Here is a 19,242-nt window from a genome sequence, read left to right on the forward strand (position 1 = left end):
CACCATACCTACTGAGATAGTGCAATATATTCTGAATGTAAAATTGGATCCAGAAACAAAACATTAAACCCTTTTATTATCTATCATGTAAACCGCCTTTTATTATCTATCATGGTCTTTTTTTTTTTTTTTTTTTTTTTTTTTTTTTTTTTTTTTTTACTGATTTTCAATTTCTGAGACTTCGCTCAAATTAACAAACACAGATATTATTATTTTTTCTTAGAAGAACTTTCAAACCTGTAGATATGCGCTTACACTTGAAAACCCGAAATAAAGAAAGCATGCAGCGCTTTTCAAATACAGTGACGCCTGAGCGATTATTTTATCTAGTTGAATGAACAAGATAACCCCTAACCTGCTGTCAATTATAAGGTCTCTTTACAGCCATCTTTAGGAATAGGTATTATAGATGGAGATGAAAACATTACATTACCTATGGAGATTTTTGCTTGTAGCAAATATTACATAACCGGACGAGAAAGAAAGGAAGAGACTACGTGACAGCGATTTCCTTGCCGAGGCACGACAGATATTAATCTTTCCGGCTTTTGGTCTTAGCTTATTGCCGAAACGAAACATGCTATTGTTTTTCGCTACGTACACTAGAAGCTAGCAAGTTGTATAACTAGTTGAATAATTAATGCAACCTTGAACAACTGACAAAAAAGATCCGTTTAAACCTTTACATTCCACAAGATATCTATATATATATATATATGATAAAAAATGTATGAATGAATGAATGAATAAAAACAGACAGCAGACTTTACCTTTCACATGAGAGTTGTAATTATAGGCTACATGTAGACCCATAACGTCTCAGGGAAGCCATAGGGCCTATATAAAGCTTAATCTACTTATTAAACCTTATTCCAAAGACATTGTCATTGAATTAAACATAGTTATTGGCAACACGTAAAAAATATTTGAAATGCGACTCATCAGTTTTTGGGAAAATGTTTTCTTTTATTAGACACGTATAATATTGTAAAAGCGAAGAACGTCAAATGCAATAATTGGGAATATTATTTCCTTTATGGAATGTCAGGAAAATAATTATCTATTCGAAAAATGATTTAAATCCGCCTATACTTTCTTCTCATTTTATAATTTGTATTTTTAATTAATTAATTAATTAATTAATTAATTTTTCATTGGGGTGTCTATTAATTAGGCCCTATTTCTTATCTGCATGATTCAAAGGCCGACTTCACCCACTCCCAACCACCCACACGCATAATTGCAATAATTAGCTCCTAGAGCAAAAAAAATCAATTTTAGGTGACTGCATTTGCAATTCAACCACACAGATGAGTATTGTAAGAATTATCAATGAAAATCGAATTGTCAAAATAAAATAAATATATTTTCACTTTTTCAGTTTCTAGTCTTAGTTTTGCTAAATTGTTATTTCGCGCTGGGTCAAAGCGAGGCAGTGAGTTGTTGTTTGCTTTGCCATGTGACCAGAATGCAAAAATTTGATTGGACGACCCGGGGCCTCGCGGGGAATTTAACGATTCGACTTCAGTATAGAAGAAACCAGCTGTGGATGTGGATGCAAGCTGGAATTTGAGCAGCTATTTTATCGTTTTACAGGGCTCATAGCCGGCTGAATTTTAGCCCTTGCTTTTACTTATTTGTATCTTTTACGCAAACCGTAAAGCATTTTACTCTTTCTTCTTAAGCCGTTTTTAAAAGAGACTTGGAAAAAAACCGGTGGATATTCAACATGGCTTTTCAATTTCATCAAGGTGGCTTCACCAACATAGCTGATGATTCTGCAGACTCGAGAGTTAGTGCTGCTATGAGAAAGACAAAAAGAGAAACAAATGGGCCTCATGCAACAAAGAGGGTAGCACTGGGAACTATCACAAATCAGAGAGTTCAACCGTCGAGGGCGGCCAAACCCAAGCAGGTAAACCGTCCGCCATTTTCAAATTTTTTCTTTGTCCCAGTCAGGATTAATTTTACCGCCCGAATACTTATTCATCTGCCACCAAAGTATTCTAACCATAATTTCCTTCCCTTTTATATTAGGTAAATGCTTCCAGCACATTTTCGGGATTCGGTCAGGATGAAAACCAGGTTGGGAAGTCGTTCGGTATCGCCGCCTCACAGGGATTCACAATCCACGTTGACGACGAACCAGAAGTTCAGATAACACATGTGATAAAACCACCAGTTGACAGCTCGGATGTTAATTTGCAGCTAAATCCAGCAGTTACTTCACTTGCTGAAACAGCATATGAACGAACAGGTAAAATTATATAAAAACAAAAAAATCAGGTCAGCCAATTTGAAAACGGTTAAACGTTTGTACTATCAGACGTTATATGGTTTAGAGCTGGGGGACCTTTTAATTTCTTAAGAAATTCGAAGCATCTTAAGTGATATTTTTTACATTAAGAATGGTTATTACGAAAAGAAAAATTTTATGCATTACTCTTAATTATTTTCCGATGGAATTCTTCCTTTTGTAGATTCTCCTATGTGCTTGGATGTGTCTATGGAAGAAAGGCCTCATCTGACTCCAGGAGAAGAGAGAGAAGCCATCATCTTGACAGTACCAGAGTACACTGGGGATATCTATACCTACCTCAGAGAAGCAGAGGTAAAAAGAAAGATTGAAGTTTTGAAATAAATGAGTTTTAAAATTCAAACCAATGATGACATAAACATGCTGACTGTAGGATTAAAAGAAAGATTTTCATTGCTTATACAAATATGAATTCTACATATCGGCCATGTTTTTTTCAATAAATGAAATATTTCATCATTTTCCTGTATTTATTTTTTCAGCGAAGACACAGACCAAAGCCAGAGTACATGAGAAAACAACCAGATATCACGACAAATATGCGCTGTATTCTTGTTGACTGGCTTGTTGAGGTTGCTGAGGAGTACAAGCTGCACAGAGAGACCCTCTGTTTAGCCGTCAGCTACATTGATAGGTTCTTGTCACAGATGTCAGTGCTTAGGGGAAAGCTGCAATTAGTTGGTGCTGCTTGCATGTTCTTAGCTGCGTAAGTGTTTTCAGTTTTTCCAAATTCTTTTTTTTTTTCCTTAAGAAATTGAAAGATTTTCAAGCTGACAAGGGTATGAGCACAAAGCGATAGGAAAATGTGATAAAAGTAGCCTAGTAAGTTTAATGTCTAAACAGACCAAACAAATTATCATACTTCTCACATGGATTTGTAATTTATCCAACACGTTATGAAATTTCGCAGTAATGTGCTTTCATCATTATATCCCAACACATAATTGGATTTTTTTTCTACAGCAAATATGAAGAGATCTATCCTCCAGATGTTGGCGAATTTGTTTACATTACTGATGACACTTACACAAAGAAACAGGTGAGGTGTTTTCTGTGTTGTCCATTGAATATACTTCATTATTTTCAACTTAGTGGAAGTCAGTATTAGGGAACAAAACTTGTACAACTGAAAGTTCTTATCAAGAGGGAATTGTTTCAGTTTCATCTCTGCAAATGTATTTTTATTTTTGTTTTCTAGGTACTTAGAATGGAACATTTAGTGCTGAAAGTGCTCTCATTTGATGTGGCTGTGCCCACTGCCAATTGTTTTTGTGAACGCTTCCTGGAGATTTCTGGTGCTGATGATCAGACAAAGTCACTAGCAATGGTATTATTCTCTCTCTCTCTCCACACCAAATCAGTTTCTCATTTGTAAAAAATAACTGGAAGTTCCATCTTTTCCAGTGTCAGAGGTGAAATCCAAGCTGTAAAGGGTAGTTTATTATAATGGAGTTGTGGATAGAAGTTTGTCTTATAACTAGTTGTTTTACGCTGCATATTTTATCATAAGTAATTGGTTAACCAACTTGAAATCTTCATCTTTCAGTATTTGGTGGAGCTGACCCTCATTGACATTGACCCATATCTAAAATTTCTGCCCAGCGAAATTGCAGCATCTGCAGTCTGTTTAGCAAACCACACACTTGGGCATCAAACTTGGGTAAGTTTGAAACAGGTTAAATCATGGATTTGAAACCTAATTTTTTAAAATTCTTTTTTTTTTAAAGAATTCAAATCCTAATGCATTTGAAATAAATGTTTGGGTAAAGGAGAGGGGCCATTTTGGATCCCACTTGAGAAAGACTTGGAGGCTTTTCTGAAATGCCACTGAAAATACCAATAATTGATAGTGGAAACTCTGGTCTCTGAATTGAGTTTATAACAACATCTCCATATGGTTGTTTAAAAGTTCATCTGTGTATGTTGATTAAATGTTGAACATAATTTAAATTGTTTTTCCAGTCTTACCATATGCAGCAGAGCACAGGTTACAGTGTAAAATCCCTGGAATTATTAATACACGCAATGCATAAAACATTCACCAATGCTCCAAATCACCCACAGCAAGCAGTGAGGGAAAAGTACAAGTCATCAAAGTAAGAACATTGGCTTTTATTGTATTTGAGAATTTGGATATAAGTGTTAGTTTTGCTGAAATTTTGTCGGTCTTTTACCTCTCAAGTAAAAGGAGTAAATACAATATTTTCAAATGATGACATTAAGACGGATTTGTAGACTGACGCATGCGGATCTGTTCATATTTAAAGTTGTATCTTGATATTTTCAGATACCACCAAGTGTCTACTCTATCACCCAGACTGACTTTCCCAACTGGAGCTGTTCACTGAAACTATTATTGACACTGTAGCTAGCTATCTTCCAACCAAACAACCAGTTGTGATTTGCTGCTCATCTCAAGACTGAAACTCATCGCATTCGCCGACCATTAAAACCCATTCAGATAACCCTTCATGATTTGAGACTGCGTGTTTTATTTTTAGCTAAAATGAAATGTGCATTGCTCAGTGTGGACTGTAATGATGCAGTTGGTCCTTCTGTCAGGCCTGTATGAATCTGTGAATTTGAAACTTTTGCTGGTTTTATTTGTGATGTTGTTTTTTCATCTGTGAAGTTTTTTATTTTTTATTTTTTTTTTAAACAATTAATCAACGGTTTCCACTGTGCAATCTTTCAAATTCTTCATTCAGCCAAGGCCTGAGAAGGTAAATAGACCCAATTGTTGTCATTTTTATATGTGAGGTGAGGGCCAAGTTCAGAAGAAGCTCTTGTAGTCCCAAGTGCTGAAATTGGTAAAGGAACTGCATCTGTGAAACATTTTAATGTGCAATCAACTTCAACGATTCTGTGATTCTGAAAGATGCTTTTTCTTCTTGGTCTTGCAGAATATTGTGAAGTTGATTTCTGGAAGGCAAGAGTAAAGTCTTGCACTTTGTTCTTGTGATGAGTGCAACAGTCCTTGTTTTATTTATTTTAGATTTTATAATGCAATATAAATAATATCTAAAACACTGGCAAGTCTATGAACTGTACGCAAAACCTTGACCTTATTTTTAAAGTAGTCTTATTTTAGTCTTTTGTATATATTTTACATTTCTGCTATGTTGCTTTATTCTTTATTTTTATTTAAGTAGATTATCTTGATGACCCTAAAGCATGTGGAACTGTTATTTAGTCATATTTTTACTGGATGTCAATGACCAAGTTTACATGCTGTTGTTGATTTGGAAAATACTACTCTGATCCACTCGAAACATTACTCCAAAGCAATTTATTTCCTTTTTAATTACAAAAGAGCATGAATGATGAATGCTGAGAGAATGTGACCACAATTGTGAATGCACTTCTGTAGTTCTGATTTTAACCATAAATGTGGGTTTTCAGATGTCTCAAAAATTGATCAAAAGTGAAAATCCTATCATGGCAAGTGATATTTTTAAAAACTCCCAAGAATATGGTAGATTAGGCAAGTTATTCTAAAGCCCACAGGGAATTTGTACATAAGAATGGAAAATGTGTAAACTTGCAATGTCTGCCATTTGTATGAAATAAATAAAAAGAAAAATGTTATTTGTTTAGTCGGTGTTTTCAAGTTTGATGATTGCACTTCTCCCTAAATAGAATGGATTCAAGCTGGGATTACTCATTAGATTGTGCCAAGCCAGTAGTATCGGTCTGAAAATAGTAGGTAAATTTCCCTCCTCCCTATTCCCACGTTTTTTTTTTTTCCTCCAAGCATGGTTCTACAGTTATCAAAATGACTGAAAATAGTTCTTGGGATGGTAACATGTTCGTAGTAGTAAACAATTAGAACTGTATAAAATTGAAAACTGCTGCCATGCTTTTACATTTGTATCCTGTGCTCATCCAGTTTATATTGGTTAACTGCTGCACTCCATATGCTTAGTTTTCTAAAATTCCCCCCCCCCCCCCCCCATATTTCCCCTCATAAATACTCATATATCAAGAATTTCATGCTATGTACATGTGGAAGATTTAATATACTTGAAAATTGCATTTTATGGAGCTATTTTTTCGTGTTCTCCTGAGAGTGGAATATGTGGCGCACGTACAAAAAATGGAAGCATATTTCTGCTAGCTTTGAGAACAGTTGAAATACATTCAAAGATATTTATTTTCGAATAATATACAATACCGTTTTACATAAACATGTTTGAGTGCACATTGGCTATAAGGATTTATAGAAAATAAAAGCTTGGTTAAAAATCTTTCATAAATACAGTATACACTTACTTCACATACCATCATCCACAATATAAATACATATGTAGTATAAGTAAGATTTAAATAGGTAAAGATAAGGTAAAGTTATCTCGTTCACTTTATGGAAATTTTTCACATAAAAACATGTAATTGCACAGAAGAAAGTTGGTGGTAAAAACCTCCTGCTGCCCTTCAATCATGAGGTGGCAAAGATTCTCAAAAGCTCGATAATGTAAAAATAACTGCATCGGAGGATTCAATAAATTATGTAAAGGAATACATTCATTCGTGCTACATGTAACTGTAAAATAAACATAAATTTTTCTGGCCAAATTTCCATGTCTTTGTAGGTCAAATCCCTGGGATAATACATTTATAAGCGAGAGGAATGGACATTTTCAACAAGAGGCCCTTTAATGTGATTTTGTTTTGATATCCACTGCGGGGAAGTTGCTAGGTGGGGCTGCATCTGTTGACAGGTATGGACTGTAGGTGGTGCTGGCCTCTTCAAGACAGACTACAGGAAGATTTGTTGGAGCTGTCCTGAGTCTGGAAATGGAATTAGTACACCTTTTGCTGTAAACAAACACAGAAGAACACTCAAGATTAACACAAAGTTTCAATAATACTGATAAGGGTATTATGTTTTGCTTCCTCTTAAGAAAAAAATCACATGTTCATCAATTTGCAATTATAAATGTCCAAAAAGTATATTTTTGATTACCGATTTTAATCATGAAATGTAAGATCATTCATATTCTCTCCCAATATGATAACCAGATTTTTACAAAATAGTACAGGAATCCAAAATATATAAGGTAATCACACCAATTTTCAAAACCTTTTCTTAACAACTATTTGTCAGTAAGGTAAGATATTTAATTGCTGTACCCGTCGATTCTGCCTCCTTGCATCCTGTTCACTTGCAGCAATGGCTTGAGCTAAGGCCAAGTCCTCCTGCTCCTGCTGTGTCATGCTATAGAAAAACAAGATTTTCCGGATGAAGAATCCAAACTCAATATCACCAATTTATAAATATTTATTAACAGTGCCCTCTAGGTGTATGATTCAATAATAACAAAATAAATATTTCAGGATAAAATACAATTTCGGTCATATGTTTGAATTACAATACAACTTCAATGTGGAAATTTAAATTATAATAACAGTAGTTATTATCAAAGCTCATTGAGCACTAACAGGTAAATTTTCAGATTTGCCAGCTCTTCACAAATATTTTCAACATGTGCTTCTAATGGATATGAACAAAACCGATTTTCAAGCTGAAAGGATTTGTACTCACTGTTGGTTCTGTGGTGGAGGAGGTTGTTGCTGTGAATCTGCCATGGACAGTGCTATAGCTCTTGCTAGCGCCTCATCTTCAGACTACAACAAAGCAGACATTTATTTTAAGGTGTACAAAATTGTTTAAGATTTTTTTTTTCAAATGTTCTAATCCAATATTATTTGGTATATTATCTGAAATATGACCATATTTTAGACATTCACTAATATCACAAAAATAACATGCTGAGCTTTGAGAAAATATGACTGTTATTTATTCATTCAACTTAGTATTAATCCACCTAGAATTTATTTCAACGAAAAACAATATGTGTAGACCATACCATAGCACCTTGCACAGCCTGGGCTGAAGTAGCACCTTGTCCCTGAGCAGCTCTCTCTCTTCTTTCTCTACAGAATAAATATTCAAAATATAGGTCTAGGAGACAAAAAAAAAAAAATAAATAAATAAAAAAAAAAATAAATAAATAAAATAAAATAAAAATAGAGTCAATGACATGCAGTTTCTGATGTAAATGTCTTCAGTATCTTACCTGTCCAGGTCTCTCCCCATGTTACTGAGCAGTGACTGCTGTGGTCTGCTGTTGCTGGTCGACTTATTACCACCAGGTTTTGATGACTGACTGGAACTGGTAGTGTTACGTGCCATGGCAGCAGCTCTGAAACAGAGCGGTTACCTTTATTATAATTGCCATGTTGAAAATGCTGAATTTTCGAACCAAAAATGTTCAAAGATGGTTATATAGTCAATTAGGGTCAGCCATTTATCTGTTAATTTAAATGCAGGTTTGCTCTCTGTTGTAAGACGGGACCTTTCCAGACTCAGTACATTATAGGAGAGCATGCTATTAATAAGAAACCATTACGTATGCCAGGTGTACTGTATGTGTCATAAATTTACCCTGCTCTAGACATTCCTCTGCCTGTGCCTTCAAAACCTTGACATTTGTGGTCAGATTCATGACGATGCTTGAAACAAAAATTCTTGTGGCATTTCTCACAGACAACTGGCACTAGCTGAAATAGATACATATGCACAAAGATAAATGTAAAATATGTATAAAATCAAATATTAAGATTTGCCGATTTCAAACTTATGTAAGGCCACACTTTTTTAATTTTATGGATGACATCCTGCGCGCGCACGGATTTTCGCCCGTTCTCCAAAAAAAAAAAAAAAAAAAGCCCCCCCCCCAGCCCCCAACGAAGTCGGTTGTCGCAAACGTTGTTATTGAATTTGCAAGGAAATGAGCTTTCTGCGCATGCGTATTTTCGCCACGTGGAAATGCGGCTACTTTGCTGTCAAATTCATCTCTAGGATTACTTTCAAATTACACAACAATAAAAGTCATAAAGAGAACGGGCGCCATCGTTTTGGATTGGTATGCCATTGATATTGGGCATGGAGATATCACCTTTTTACAATTGTGCGAAAGGCTGGCGGCGGCCGAAACATTTCTGTGACATTCTGTATAAAGCAGCACATTAATACCAGGTTTTCTGTAGCGAAAAAAGGGTCAACAAGGGCGTCGAGGTATTTGGTGGGCTGAAGGTCGGACAGGCCACCTGACAGTTTAGCTGCTTCGTGTGAGTTGAAGTTGACAAAATGGCATCGTCTGAAATGACCTTTAATAGATTTGGTAGTATTAAGCATATCTTTGCATCATTTTTTAAACATTTCTGTGAAGTGTTCAAAATGTTTTAATATTCTGAGAATACAAATAAAGACACACTGTTTGATTGATATTTGTTTTATTGATTGCTATACCAAATGAATGCATGAAATAACCTTAAATAGATTTGGTAATATGAAGTATATCAATTCATGACTTTTTTTACATTTCTACGACGTATTCACAATGCTTTAATATTTTGAGAGCATGGATAAAGACATATTGTTAGTTTGATACGTGTTTCTGTGGTTAAATGTGTGTTTCCAGCTGTGTACTGACAGCATTCCTTTACTTAAGCAGTTTTTTTTTTTTTGGACTGTTTTTTTTTTTTTTTCGCCCTCTCGCACCGATTTTGGGGTACTCAGAGGATGTCATCCATAAAAATAAAAAAGTGTGGCCTAATGTGTAATTACACTTTATTAAGACTAAAATAAATGGACAGTAAAATGCAGTCCCATAATGTGCAGCATTGATCTATGATGAATGAATGCAGAGCCATGAATGGAAAATGTGAACAAATATGATTTTTTTTTATTTTTTAACGATGAGAATAATCATGTACTCACCTCTCTTGTTTTGCAGCCTTTTTTAGAGCACCTGTTCTGGTAAACCTGGAAGTAGAAGATGATAAATAATATGATATTGAGTATGACATTTATTTGAATAGATATGAAATCGCCTTTTTCTCAATGCACAGATCATGTTTTGATATTTTCAGTTCCGAATCCTTTCAGTCAAGTTTCACACCTAAAATGTTGGCCAAATGCTACAAGCCTCATCAAAAATTAATGCATGTACTATGTTGTTGCTTTTTTCCTATTGTGACTTCTTTCCTTCATAACTAAAAATCTTACATTTAAGGCCTTAGGAAAATAAATATTTTACAGAGTCAGCATGATAAAATGTCTTCATCATGCACTGTCTTTCAATTTCTTTTACAAGCAATGTGTCCTTCTTTACAGATTCTATTTAAAGACTTGTGAAAGTATAACTGGAAATGTTAACATCCTTTTTCTTTTAACACTGTAAGCTCAAAGACAGAGCTGAGGAAATGACATGTACAAGTGTGTGTGTGTGTGTGTGTGTGTGTGTGTGTGTGTGTGTGTGTGTGTGTGTGTGTGTGTGTGTGTGTGTGTGTGTTATCTGTATGTCAACTATCAATCTATTTTCATAAATCTATGGTCTTTCTCTCCTACCTACCTGCCCTCTCCTTGCTTTTGCTGGGTCAGACTGGCAGTCTGTGTCTATGTGCTGACCAACTTTGATGTCCGGCAACTCACCCCTGTCCACAGGGATAGGCTTGTTACACAGTGGACACACTGGAACCTGATTGTCCTGACAAATAAATGTTGTATTTGTGATAAATGACTAGTATAATTGATGGACTGTCCTGATCAAAAAATGGTGTTTTTGTGATAAATAACTAGTAAATTTAACAGATTGAGCTGATCCTGCAGTTATATCGTTAATTTATATCTGACCTTTCAATCTATGAGATAAAAGAAAAGTTTAACAACACCAAGTTTTCTTAAATACAAAGCAAATGTATTGTATTAATTTACCAAGTGCCAAAGTTTTACTGATTTTAAATTATTATGGTCGAATTAATGATGACAAAGTATAGTATATACACTAAATAAAAACATACATAATCTACATAACAAGCTCAAAATTGGAACTAATATTGTTAATTAGCTCTCAGAAAATCAGGGTTACTTCTAAAATTACAAATTTTTGTCTCAAGTTTTTGTTGAACACAGTCTTTATATATATATATATATATATATATATATACATATATATATATATATATATATATATATATATATATATATAACTCACCTTCTTAAATGATTCTGGGCAGTTATGGTGCTGATACTGGAAATGATCTTTACTGAAAAAGTAATGTTAATCTTTTAAGCTTCGTTTGATCAAATTTGTCAGCACAGTATAACCAAATGTTTAGCATTTCATTTAAAGTTACATGTTTTGTAATGTATGATACGTTTATTTACTATTTTATATGCTTAACATAATTATAAGCAAGTAAATAGTTAATGTGTAATGTATGGTGGTTCCTGGAATATAGACAAGACATAAAAATTCAGCTTACCAAAATATCTTCTGGCATGCATCACATTTCAGGGGCAGGAAATCTGAAAGTACAAAGTTACTCCTATAACTTTGGGATACATCATGAAATTGTTTTCTTGGGGATGTTGGGGTGGGAATGCACTGTGCTTTCTTAGAACTAGCCTAGTATGAAATGATATTTCTAATACATAACCCACAAAAAACTTCAACAAGTAAATTTTAACTGTGAGTCATTGAATGGAAACCTCAATTCTGTTGGTCATCCTTTCTCTATAATTTTCAAGTGCTGTTTTAGTCGTTAATCTGATTATTTTTAAACGAATTTAACATTTGAGTAATGTATCTCATGTTTACTGTTTAAAGCTATAATTTCGTTTTTAGAATTTGCGAATTACATACCAAGTTGTTTACAAAAACTTTCTGAGCACTGCTGTCCTAAGTGAGGGAGCTCCATTTTCTGTTCCTGATAATGACGACACAACTATGCGCGCGCATTTATATAGGGAGAATCCATGATGACATCACAAATCCTCGTTTTCATTTCTGAAAATCCCAAAATGGCGGAAACTGCAGAAGGGAATCCCCGTTGCTTTTTTGACATTAAAATCGGCAATGAAGAAGGTAAATGTCGCATAAATTTGAAATTTATGTTCTAAATTTGAATTTGAAACTTTTAGAGCATCACGTGTTCTGGTTTGAATGCCATTACAAATATTTATAAGCGCGAAATTGCTCCGTCATTCTGAACTTCCCATTAATGTTGTGCTATATTTAGAAACCACGTGGGAATTCTAGAAGTTTCTGGTCTGTTTTCGGTGTGTCTTAGGTAATAATTTCAATCACAGTTAGTCACCTTAATATGTTGGATCGGTCAGTACCGTTATCAACTTGGTCAGGCATATTTTAGGACGAATCTGAACGTTTTAAAATTGAATGATCATTGGCTATCATGGATCATTAGACTAACATCTGTACTAGTAGATCTACATGTACTAAAGTTCAAACGAGTAAAACTAGATATTTTTTATATTTTGAATAAAGCCAAAATATGAATATAACATTTGTAGCAAAGCCTTTAAAAAAGAATGCCTGATTTATAGCATTATTACTTAAAAGATGGAAGACATGTTACCATTTTATTAACAAGGACATTTTTATTGTTTTTATTTTACCTGGTTTAAAGATTCTCGTGTATATATAATAGTATATATAAATCTTTAAATTTCATACCTCCATGGTCCATGTATGGGGTTAAAAAGAAAAATGGAAAAGTGAGAATTGTACTTTTTTTCTATAAAATGCAATATACAAAAACCACAGATCCCAGATGGAATAGGAAGAACAAATATCAACTTTTTTCTTGTTTCCAATATTAAAAAGGTGATAAAATATATATTTTAAAATGCATCAATTTTGCTTCCTGTGAAGAAATGAGAGGATTACAAAATGTTCTTTTTTTTTTCATTTCATATTTTTGCTTTAAAATTGTTTAGTAAATTTTATTCTAATCCAGTTCATGTACAACTTCAACATTTTGGTTGCTATATATTAATTAACATATTATTATTGTAATTATTATCATTATTATTATTATTGTTATTATTTAGGTATGTATATACATGAAATAATAATATACCAGAAGGCTTAAATTCCCATTAATCAGCATTATATACTGAGTATATCTTTTTATAGCTGGCAGGATAGTATTTGAACTGTTCAAAGATGTTGTACCCAAAACAGCTGAGAACTTCAGGGCCCTTTGTACTGGAGAAAAGGGAGATGGGGTATCAGGAAAGCCTCTTCATTACAAGGGATGTACATTCCACAGAAGTAAGTAGACTTTGTTATACTGGTATAACCCATTTTAACCTAACTTTCTGATATTAAACATTCAGCATAGATTGTGTCACGAATCCAATAGCATGGTCAAGTTGAGCTAGTCAACTTAATATTTATATACATTAAATGTTGGTGTAAGAACTTCTTTGGAAAATAAAAGTGTATTGAATTTAAAACTTGTGACAAGTAAAATACAGTACAGTAAAATGTATAGTAAAATTTCAGGAATTCATATCTCCATCAGCAAAGTTTTTGTTTTGTCTTTGCCTAACAATATCAATATTTGGCCTGTAGCTGAAAATGTAAAAATGGGCTCTTTATTGGGGGTGGGGGTGGGGGGGGGGGGGGGGAAACGACCCATTTTACTCATTAGTTGACCAAACTTAGGAAATGATAGTAAAAAAACCTACATGAAATTTTGATTTCAAAGGGTCCTTTTTGAGCCATGAAAATGGTAGTTCATATGAACACCTTACCCCTGCCTAAGGGCCTGAATATGCTGAATTCAGTGCCTCTCGAGTCTGGTATAAAACAGAAACCATGTAGCGGTTATTCAGTGTGATAAGGTGTAGTTTTTATAATTGGACAAGAGCTCACAAACTGTTTTTTTTTTCAGTCATCAAGGATTTTATGATCCAGGGTGGGGACTTCACTAATGGAGATGGAACAGGAGGAGAAAGTATTTATGGTGAAAAGTTTGAAGATGAGAATTTTCAGTATAAGGTTTGTTCATTTTTTGCTTTGAATTATAGGTTGTAATTTTAAGTTCTATACTACATATGGTAAGTTTAACAATTATAGACTTGCTTTTGGTGATATCTTATTTTGCAAACCTCAGAAAAGTAATGTTGAAAAAGGTGTAGGAAAACTGTATAAATAATACATCAGCATCATGGTTTATCAGACCTCATTAATGGATATAAGATCATAATCAAAGCAGATTATGTTGATAATTATTTCATAATGTTGACACATTGTTTATTCTGAATACTTGCTTATTTTGAACATAACTGAGAAAAATACCTAAGAGTTCGAAAGCTGTATGAATATTTTATGTGTGTATGTAATTTTTTAAACGAAAAATGATAGCAAAACAAATGGATCTTTCCCTCATCAAAATGAAATTCAAATTTTGATTCCAATTACAGCATGACAGACCAGGGTTGTTGTCAATGGCTAATGCTGGTCCAAACACTAATGGATCTCAATTCTTCATCACAACCGTGGTGACAGAGCATTTAGACAACAAGCATGTGGTGTTCGGAAAAGTCCTGAAAGGAATGGGGACAGTGAGAGCACTGGAGAACACAGAAGTCAAGGAGTCTAAACCAGTTAAGGTAAGGTTTAAAAATGCTTATTTTGACTCTGTGAAATTGTGATATAATCACAAAAAACATAATAATTAATACAAATTACAGTTATACATTGCATTAATTGATCATATTTTGCATTTATGAAAACCAGGATAAATTATTAAATACATGTGCAGTCATGGTTCACATAAAAATGTGTTTTTAAAAATCAGTTTTGAATTGAAAAATGAGTGTGATGCATGTTCAGCTTTGATGTATTTGAAGTTGAACATCTCATAATGGGGTTAACTGTAAAATTTTAGCCATGTGTGATAGTGGATTGTGGGGAGCTGCAGCCTGGAGAGCCGGATGGTTTTGCCGTAAATGATGGAACCGAAGACTGCTATGCCAATTATCCAGAAGACTCTGATTTAGACTTTCATCAAGTGAGATCTTAATATGTGTTTTTGTTATCACTGTCAAAATAAGCTTGCTTAAATATTTATCTGGCTATAAGTGAATGTACTGGGTAATGTTTTGTGGTCTTTGGGAATGTTGGGATCAGTGAGCCTGATTTATAAGGAAGCAGTAAAAGTTAACTAAATAGGAGTCATATTTTCAAGTATTTGCACGTGGAAAACCATAGAGAATACAACCTAGATTTTTTTAAATTAATTATTGCATTAAATATCCATACTTCAATTTGCAGATCGAGCCTGGTGCTACCATTTACTACTCTCTGACAGTGGCCTTTGTTTTAAAGACTTCATTTGTGTCACAAATATAGTAATTCTCTTTTGATGTTAACACAGCCCCTTATTTCCTTTTTTATAGAAGGAAAAAATTCTTGAAGTTGCAATGCTTATCAAAGGAGTAGGGAACACTTTTTTCAAGAACAAAGAATTTGATAAAGCAAAAATGAAATATATGAAGGCTTTAAGGTGAGTATTGTTATTATTATTATTATTATTATTTTTTTTTTTTGCAAGACCAGGAATTTGAAAAGCACATCTATCTGTTCAGTTGTTTAAAACTTATTTCAAAGTTAATTACAAAATTCACTCTCCACTCTGTTGTAGGATTTACTGATCTGCGGATCAAATATGGTGGTCCACATGACTGCAGAACCGACTAATCCACTGATGGTCTCCCCGTTGCCATACGCGCCACTGAATGGATTAAATCACAGCTCTGAAGTTTAATTGCTAGACCCCTGCAGGGACAGCGCATGTGGAGGCAGGGAGACCATCAGGGGATTAGTTGGCTCTGCTTTCATGTGGGGACCGCCATATTCAATCTGGGGATCAGTAAATCTGATAATCATCTGTTGTGAATAACCTCCCAGATATTTGCTGATTTAACATTTACTAGTAGCCCATGAGTCACAAGCTGAGGTTTACACTTTCACTTATCAGGATCTACAGCATTTTTATCTCTAGGGAAAAAAAGATCTTTGAGAACAATTAATGCAGAAGAAAACGATTAAAGAGAAATAAGTTCTAACAATTGAGGAATCCCTGAAGTATGAGTAATTATGCCTTTGGATAAGTTATAATCTGCTATTTGCTTTGATTTCTGTAATTTTCAGATACCTGAAGAAAATGGATGAAACTTTGCAGTTTTGTGGCGAGGAAGAAATTGAGGTAGAAAACAAAGCAATGTTGCCTGTAATTCTCAATATGTAAGTAAAAGTCACAAAATGATTGATACATTTGTGACTACAAAATATTTTAAAGACTGTTTGAAATGTATCAGAGTGCCAAACATTTGTTTGATAGTCATTTTATTAATGTGAGCCTGGAAAATCTACTTATATTGAAAAAATTTGAGAGAATGACATAGGACGGGCTATAACTTGTGAGAGAATTGGTCACATGTATCTCATTGAATGATAATTCACATGCGATTGGTAATCATTAAAATAATAGATTTGATAATGCTAATCAGTTTTATAAACATTACACTTGTTTCCTGAAAGCATGGTCATAATTATAACAACAGTGGTTGCAAAATATTCACTTGACTGTGTGCTGGGTACCTGTAGATTTTAGGGGTTAAATAATCACTCTAACAAATAATAACATCTCTAAATAGTCAATACTTAATATTTAACTTCACCATTATAATTATTATTTTCATAATTATCATTATTATTCTGTCAAATGCTCTGTGATTTAACTAGTTGCAATTGCATTTTTCAGAGCTGCGTCTTGTCTTAAGCTCCAGGACTACGAGATTAGTCTGACTCACTGCAATGAAGCTTTGGATATCGACCATAAGAACACTAAAGCACTCTTCAGAAGAGGCCAGGCACAGTCAGGTCTGAAAAATTGGGATGAAGCATTGGTATGTTAACGTGGATGATATTATATTTCATAATATTGTCTAGATTTATATTGAATCTTTATAATGTTTTAATTCACCTTTTTGGCTGAGGATGGTGGGGTGAGTGTTTGAGGGAATGGTAAGGGGCAGATTTTGTATCTATTTGTGTCCTTTGAATTAGTGATGGTTTGTAGAAATGAACATATAAAGTCTGCATGACTTAAATGTAAGTTTGTATTTAAAATAGAATCCATTTAAAAAGAAGTAGTGGTTCTCATTTGAAGGCAGTGTAAAAGAAAAAAAATTAATCCAACATCACTGAAGAGAAAATAATTTTCAGGAATAATCGAACTTTGTCCTTGTAAAACTGGGTTGTTAAGCAAATCAGGTGTTTTATGAGAAGTTGTACTTCAAATTGTGCAACTGCATGACTACTGAGAAATGTCTTTTCTTCTTTCACAGAAGGATCTCAACACTGCCCTGCAGCAGGAACCACAAGATAAAGGTACTTCACTGCCAATATTCTAACACAGTATCAGCTGTATTGCATTGGAATTAGGTGAAAGCATAAAAGAGTAAATTTAACATAGTTATGGTGAGAAATTGGACTGTCAACTCACCAACAGTGTTATTGTAAAAGATTAATGTTGTGTTCATGTTCAAGTATGGACATTTTCCATCTTTGATAAATATAACATTAGTAATTGGTATCAATCCTTTTTTTCAGGCATAATACAAGAGATCAACAAAGTGAAGAATGTCAAAAAAGCAAATGCAGAAAAGGAAAAGCAAATGTACAAAAAGATGTTTGCATCTTAATGCCAGTAGATAATTACCAGATATTAACATTCTTTAAGGGTTGTATAGAAATTGTTGCATTCCTCTCACTATCACTGCAAGATTGAGATTGGAGACAGACCATCGCCAGTGTGACAGGAATGGCAGTCCTAGGAACTGAAGTCCGAGGTCCCATGTGATTAGTACAGATTAGAGTTAGTTGGAGTATCAGGGTCAGTATTTGGGACGGATGTCACTTGCACAAAGTAATGGAGTACCGACTCCGGTTCCCAGCGGAATACCATTCCTGTCATACTGGACTCTCACAACTGCACAAATTTTGTTAAAGTTAAGACTAAAGAATGCATTTTGCAAGAGACAAGAGGATATTTAATGGCCTGCGTCCAATGGGGAATACCTCAGTAACAACCCCAGAGAGATTGTGGGATTTGGTAGAAAGTAGGCTCCAAGTCATGGCAGATAGTCCTACACTTTTCGAAGTGAAAGTGGATATTCTGAAATGAAGACTTCTTTATTATTGTAAAAGGGGTGATCAGCTCTTGTCTTCAAATTCTGCATATCAAATGAAGTGTTTCAAGGCTAGGCTTTATATATTTTGCCAGGGCCCCTAATTGTTATTTAACTATGGAATATTTAAAAAAGAAACATAGGTTTATTGCCTATAAGTTGTACTACATGGCAGGTGTTCAATTTTTTCTTCTTTCCTTGCTAAGGTGACAATTATAGAAGCCAGTGTCTAACTGGTCTCAAGACAGAGACCGAACTGGAAAGATTAAAGGGATAATAACTCTTCATTTTGGCCAAAAAATGAATTTTCCTGGAGTAAACAACAATTTTCCCATACTTACCAATGGTTAATGAATCCATTTTTACATTCAAAGTTTGTCCCTATTTTTTTTTCTAAAAAGTTTGGTTTTTTGTTAAAATCTCTTAAGAGATTATAACAGAGTATAGCCATCAGTGGAGGTCACGTGATCTGAAGACAAGCTCAGATGTCAGAATAATAGCTATAACTGCTGTTTTTGTTGTAAAACAGAATATATTTATATTTCTGTGAGTTATTCACAATGTTTTTATTGTGAAATATAGACCTCATACGAAGAGTTATTATCCCTTTAACATTTAAAGTACATGTACCATTTCGTGAAAACAGAAACATGGTCTGTGTATGGCTTGTAATCTCTGTATTTGGTAACTGTGTTTTGTGTTAGTGTTGGAGCATGATTTGACTGCTACGATAGGATATTTCAGTAACTTGAAATTGAATGTTTTTATTTGTCTGAAAAAAATTCTAATTTTGTAAAGCTATTGCTTTAAGGCTTGAAGAGCATTGTTTATTTTTATTATACAATTAACA

General features: G+C 34.0%; 3 protein-coding genes across 4 annotated transcripts; 2 read left to right on the forward strand and 1 right to left on the reverse strand.

Annotated features, from left to right (window-relative positions):
• The first annotated feature begins 1,512 nt into the window (after positions 1-1,512).
• Positions 1,513-5,905, forward strand: LOC106168918 (G2/mitotic-specific cyclin-A). Its single transcript, XM_013548179.2, has 9 exons — positions 1,513-1,915; positions 2,038-2,257; positions 2,481-2,611; positions 2,800-3,023; positions 3,281-3,356; positions 3,516-3,644; positions 3,864-3,977; positions 4,280-4,413; positions 4,605-5,905. Exons 1-9 carry the CDS (start codon positions 1,730-1,732, stop codon positions 4,663-4,665), a joined length of 1,275 nt encoding a protein of 424 aa, XP_013403633.2. The 5' UTR covers positions 1,513-1,729; the 3' UTR covers positions 4,666-5,905.
• Positions 5,906-6,452: 547 nt separating this feature from the next.
• Positions 6,453-12,145, reverse strand: LOC106168920 (AN1-type zinc finger protein 2A). 2 transcript variants are annotated; one of them, XM_013548181.2, is made up of 11 exons: positions 12,031-12,145; positions 11,651-11,693; positions 11,380-11,431; positions 10,738-10,872; positions 10,104-10,148; positions 8,766-8,881; positions 8,398-8,523; positions 8,188-8,254; positions 7,863-7,945; positions 7,451-7,535; positions 6,453-7,108 (listed from the first exon to the last, which is right to left on the reverse strand). In XM_013548181.2, the coding sequence occupies exons 1-11, from the start codon at positions 12,083-12,085 to the stop codon at positions 7,067-7,069; spliced, it is 849 nt and encodes a 282-aa protein (XP_013403635.2). In that variant the 5' UTR covers positions 12,086-12,145; the 3' UTR covers positions 6,453-7,066. The 2 variants fall into 2 exon arrangements, with proteins under 2 accessions (XP_013403635.2, XP_013403636.2); XM_013548182.2 differs by having other exon boundaries at positions 6,453-7,135.
• Positions 12,096-18,561, forward strand: LOC106168919 (peptidyl-prolyl cis-trans isomerase D). Its single transcript, XM_013548180.2, has 10 exons — positions 12,096-12,252; positions 13,324-13,461; positions 14,087-14,193; positions 14,619-14,807; positions 15,086-15,208; positions 15,597-15,703; positions 16,351-16,443; positions 16,964-17,108; positions 17,550-17,592; positions 17,815-18,561. Exons 1-10 carry the CDS (start codon positions 12,144-12,146, stop codon positions 17,904-17,906), a joined length of 1,146 nt encoding a protein of 381 aa, XP_013403634.2. The 5' UTR covers positions 12,096-12,143; the 3' UTR covers positions 17,907-18,561.
• Positions 18,562-19,242: the final 681 nt, after the last annotated feature.

Source organism: Lingula anatina, chromosome 3 (assembly GCF_051362555.1).
Source record: "Lingula anatina isolate TDL-2025a chromosome 3, LinAna3.0, whole genome shotgun sequence".
In the NCBI taxonomy this organism is placed as follows: Eukaryota; Metazoa; Brachiopoda; class Lingulata; order Lingulida; family Lingulidae; genus Lingula; species Lingula anatina.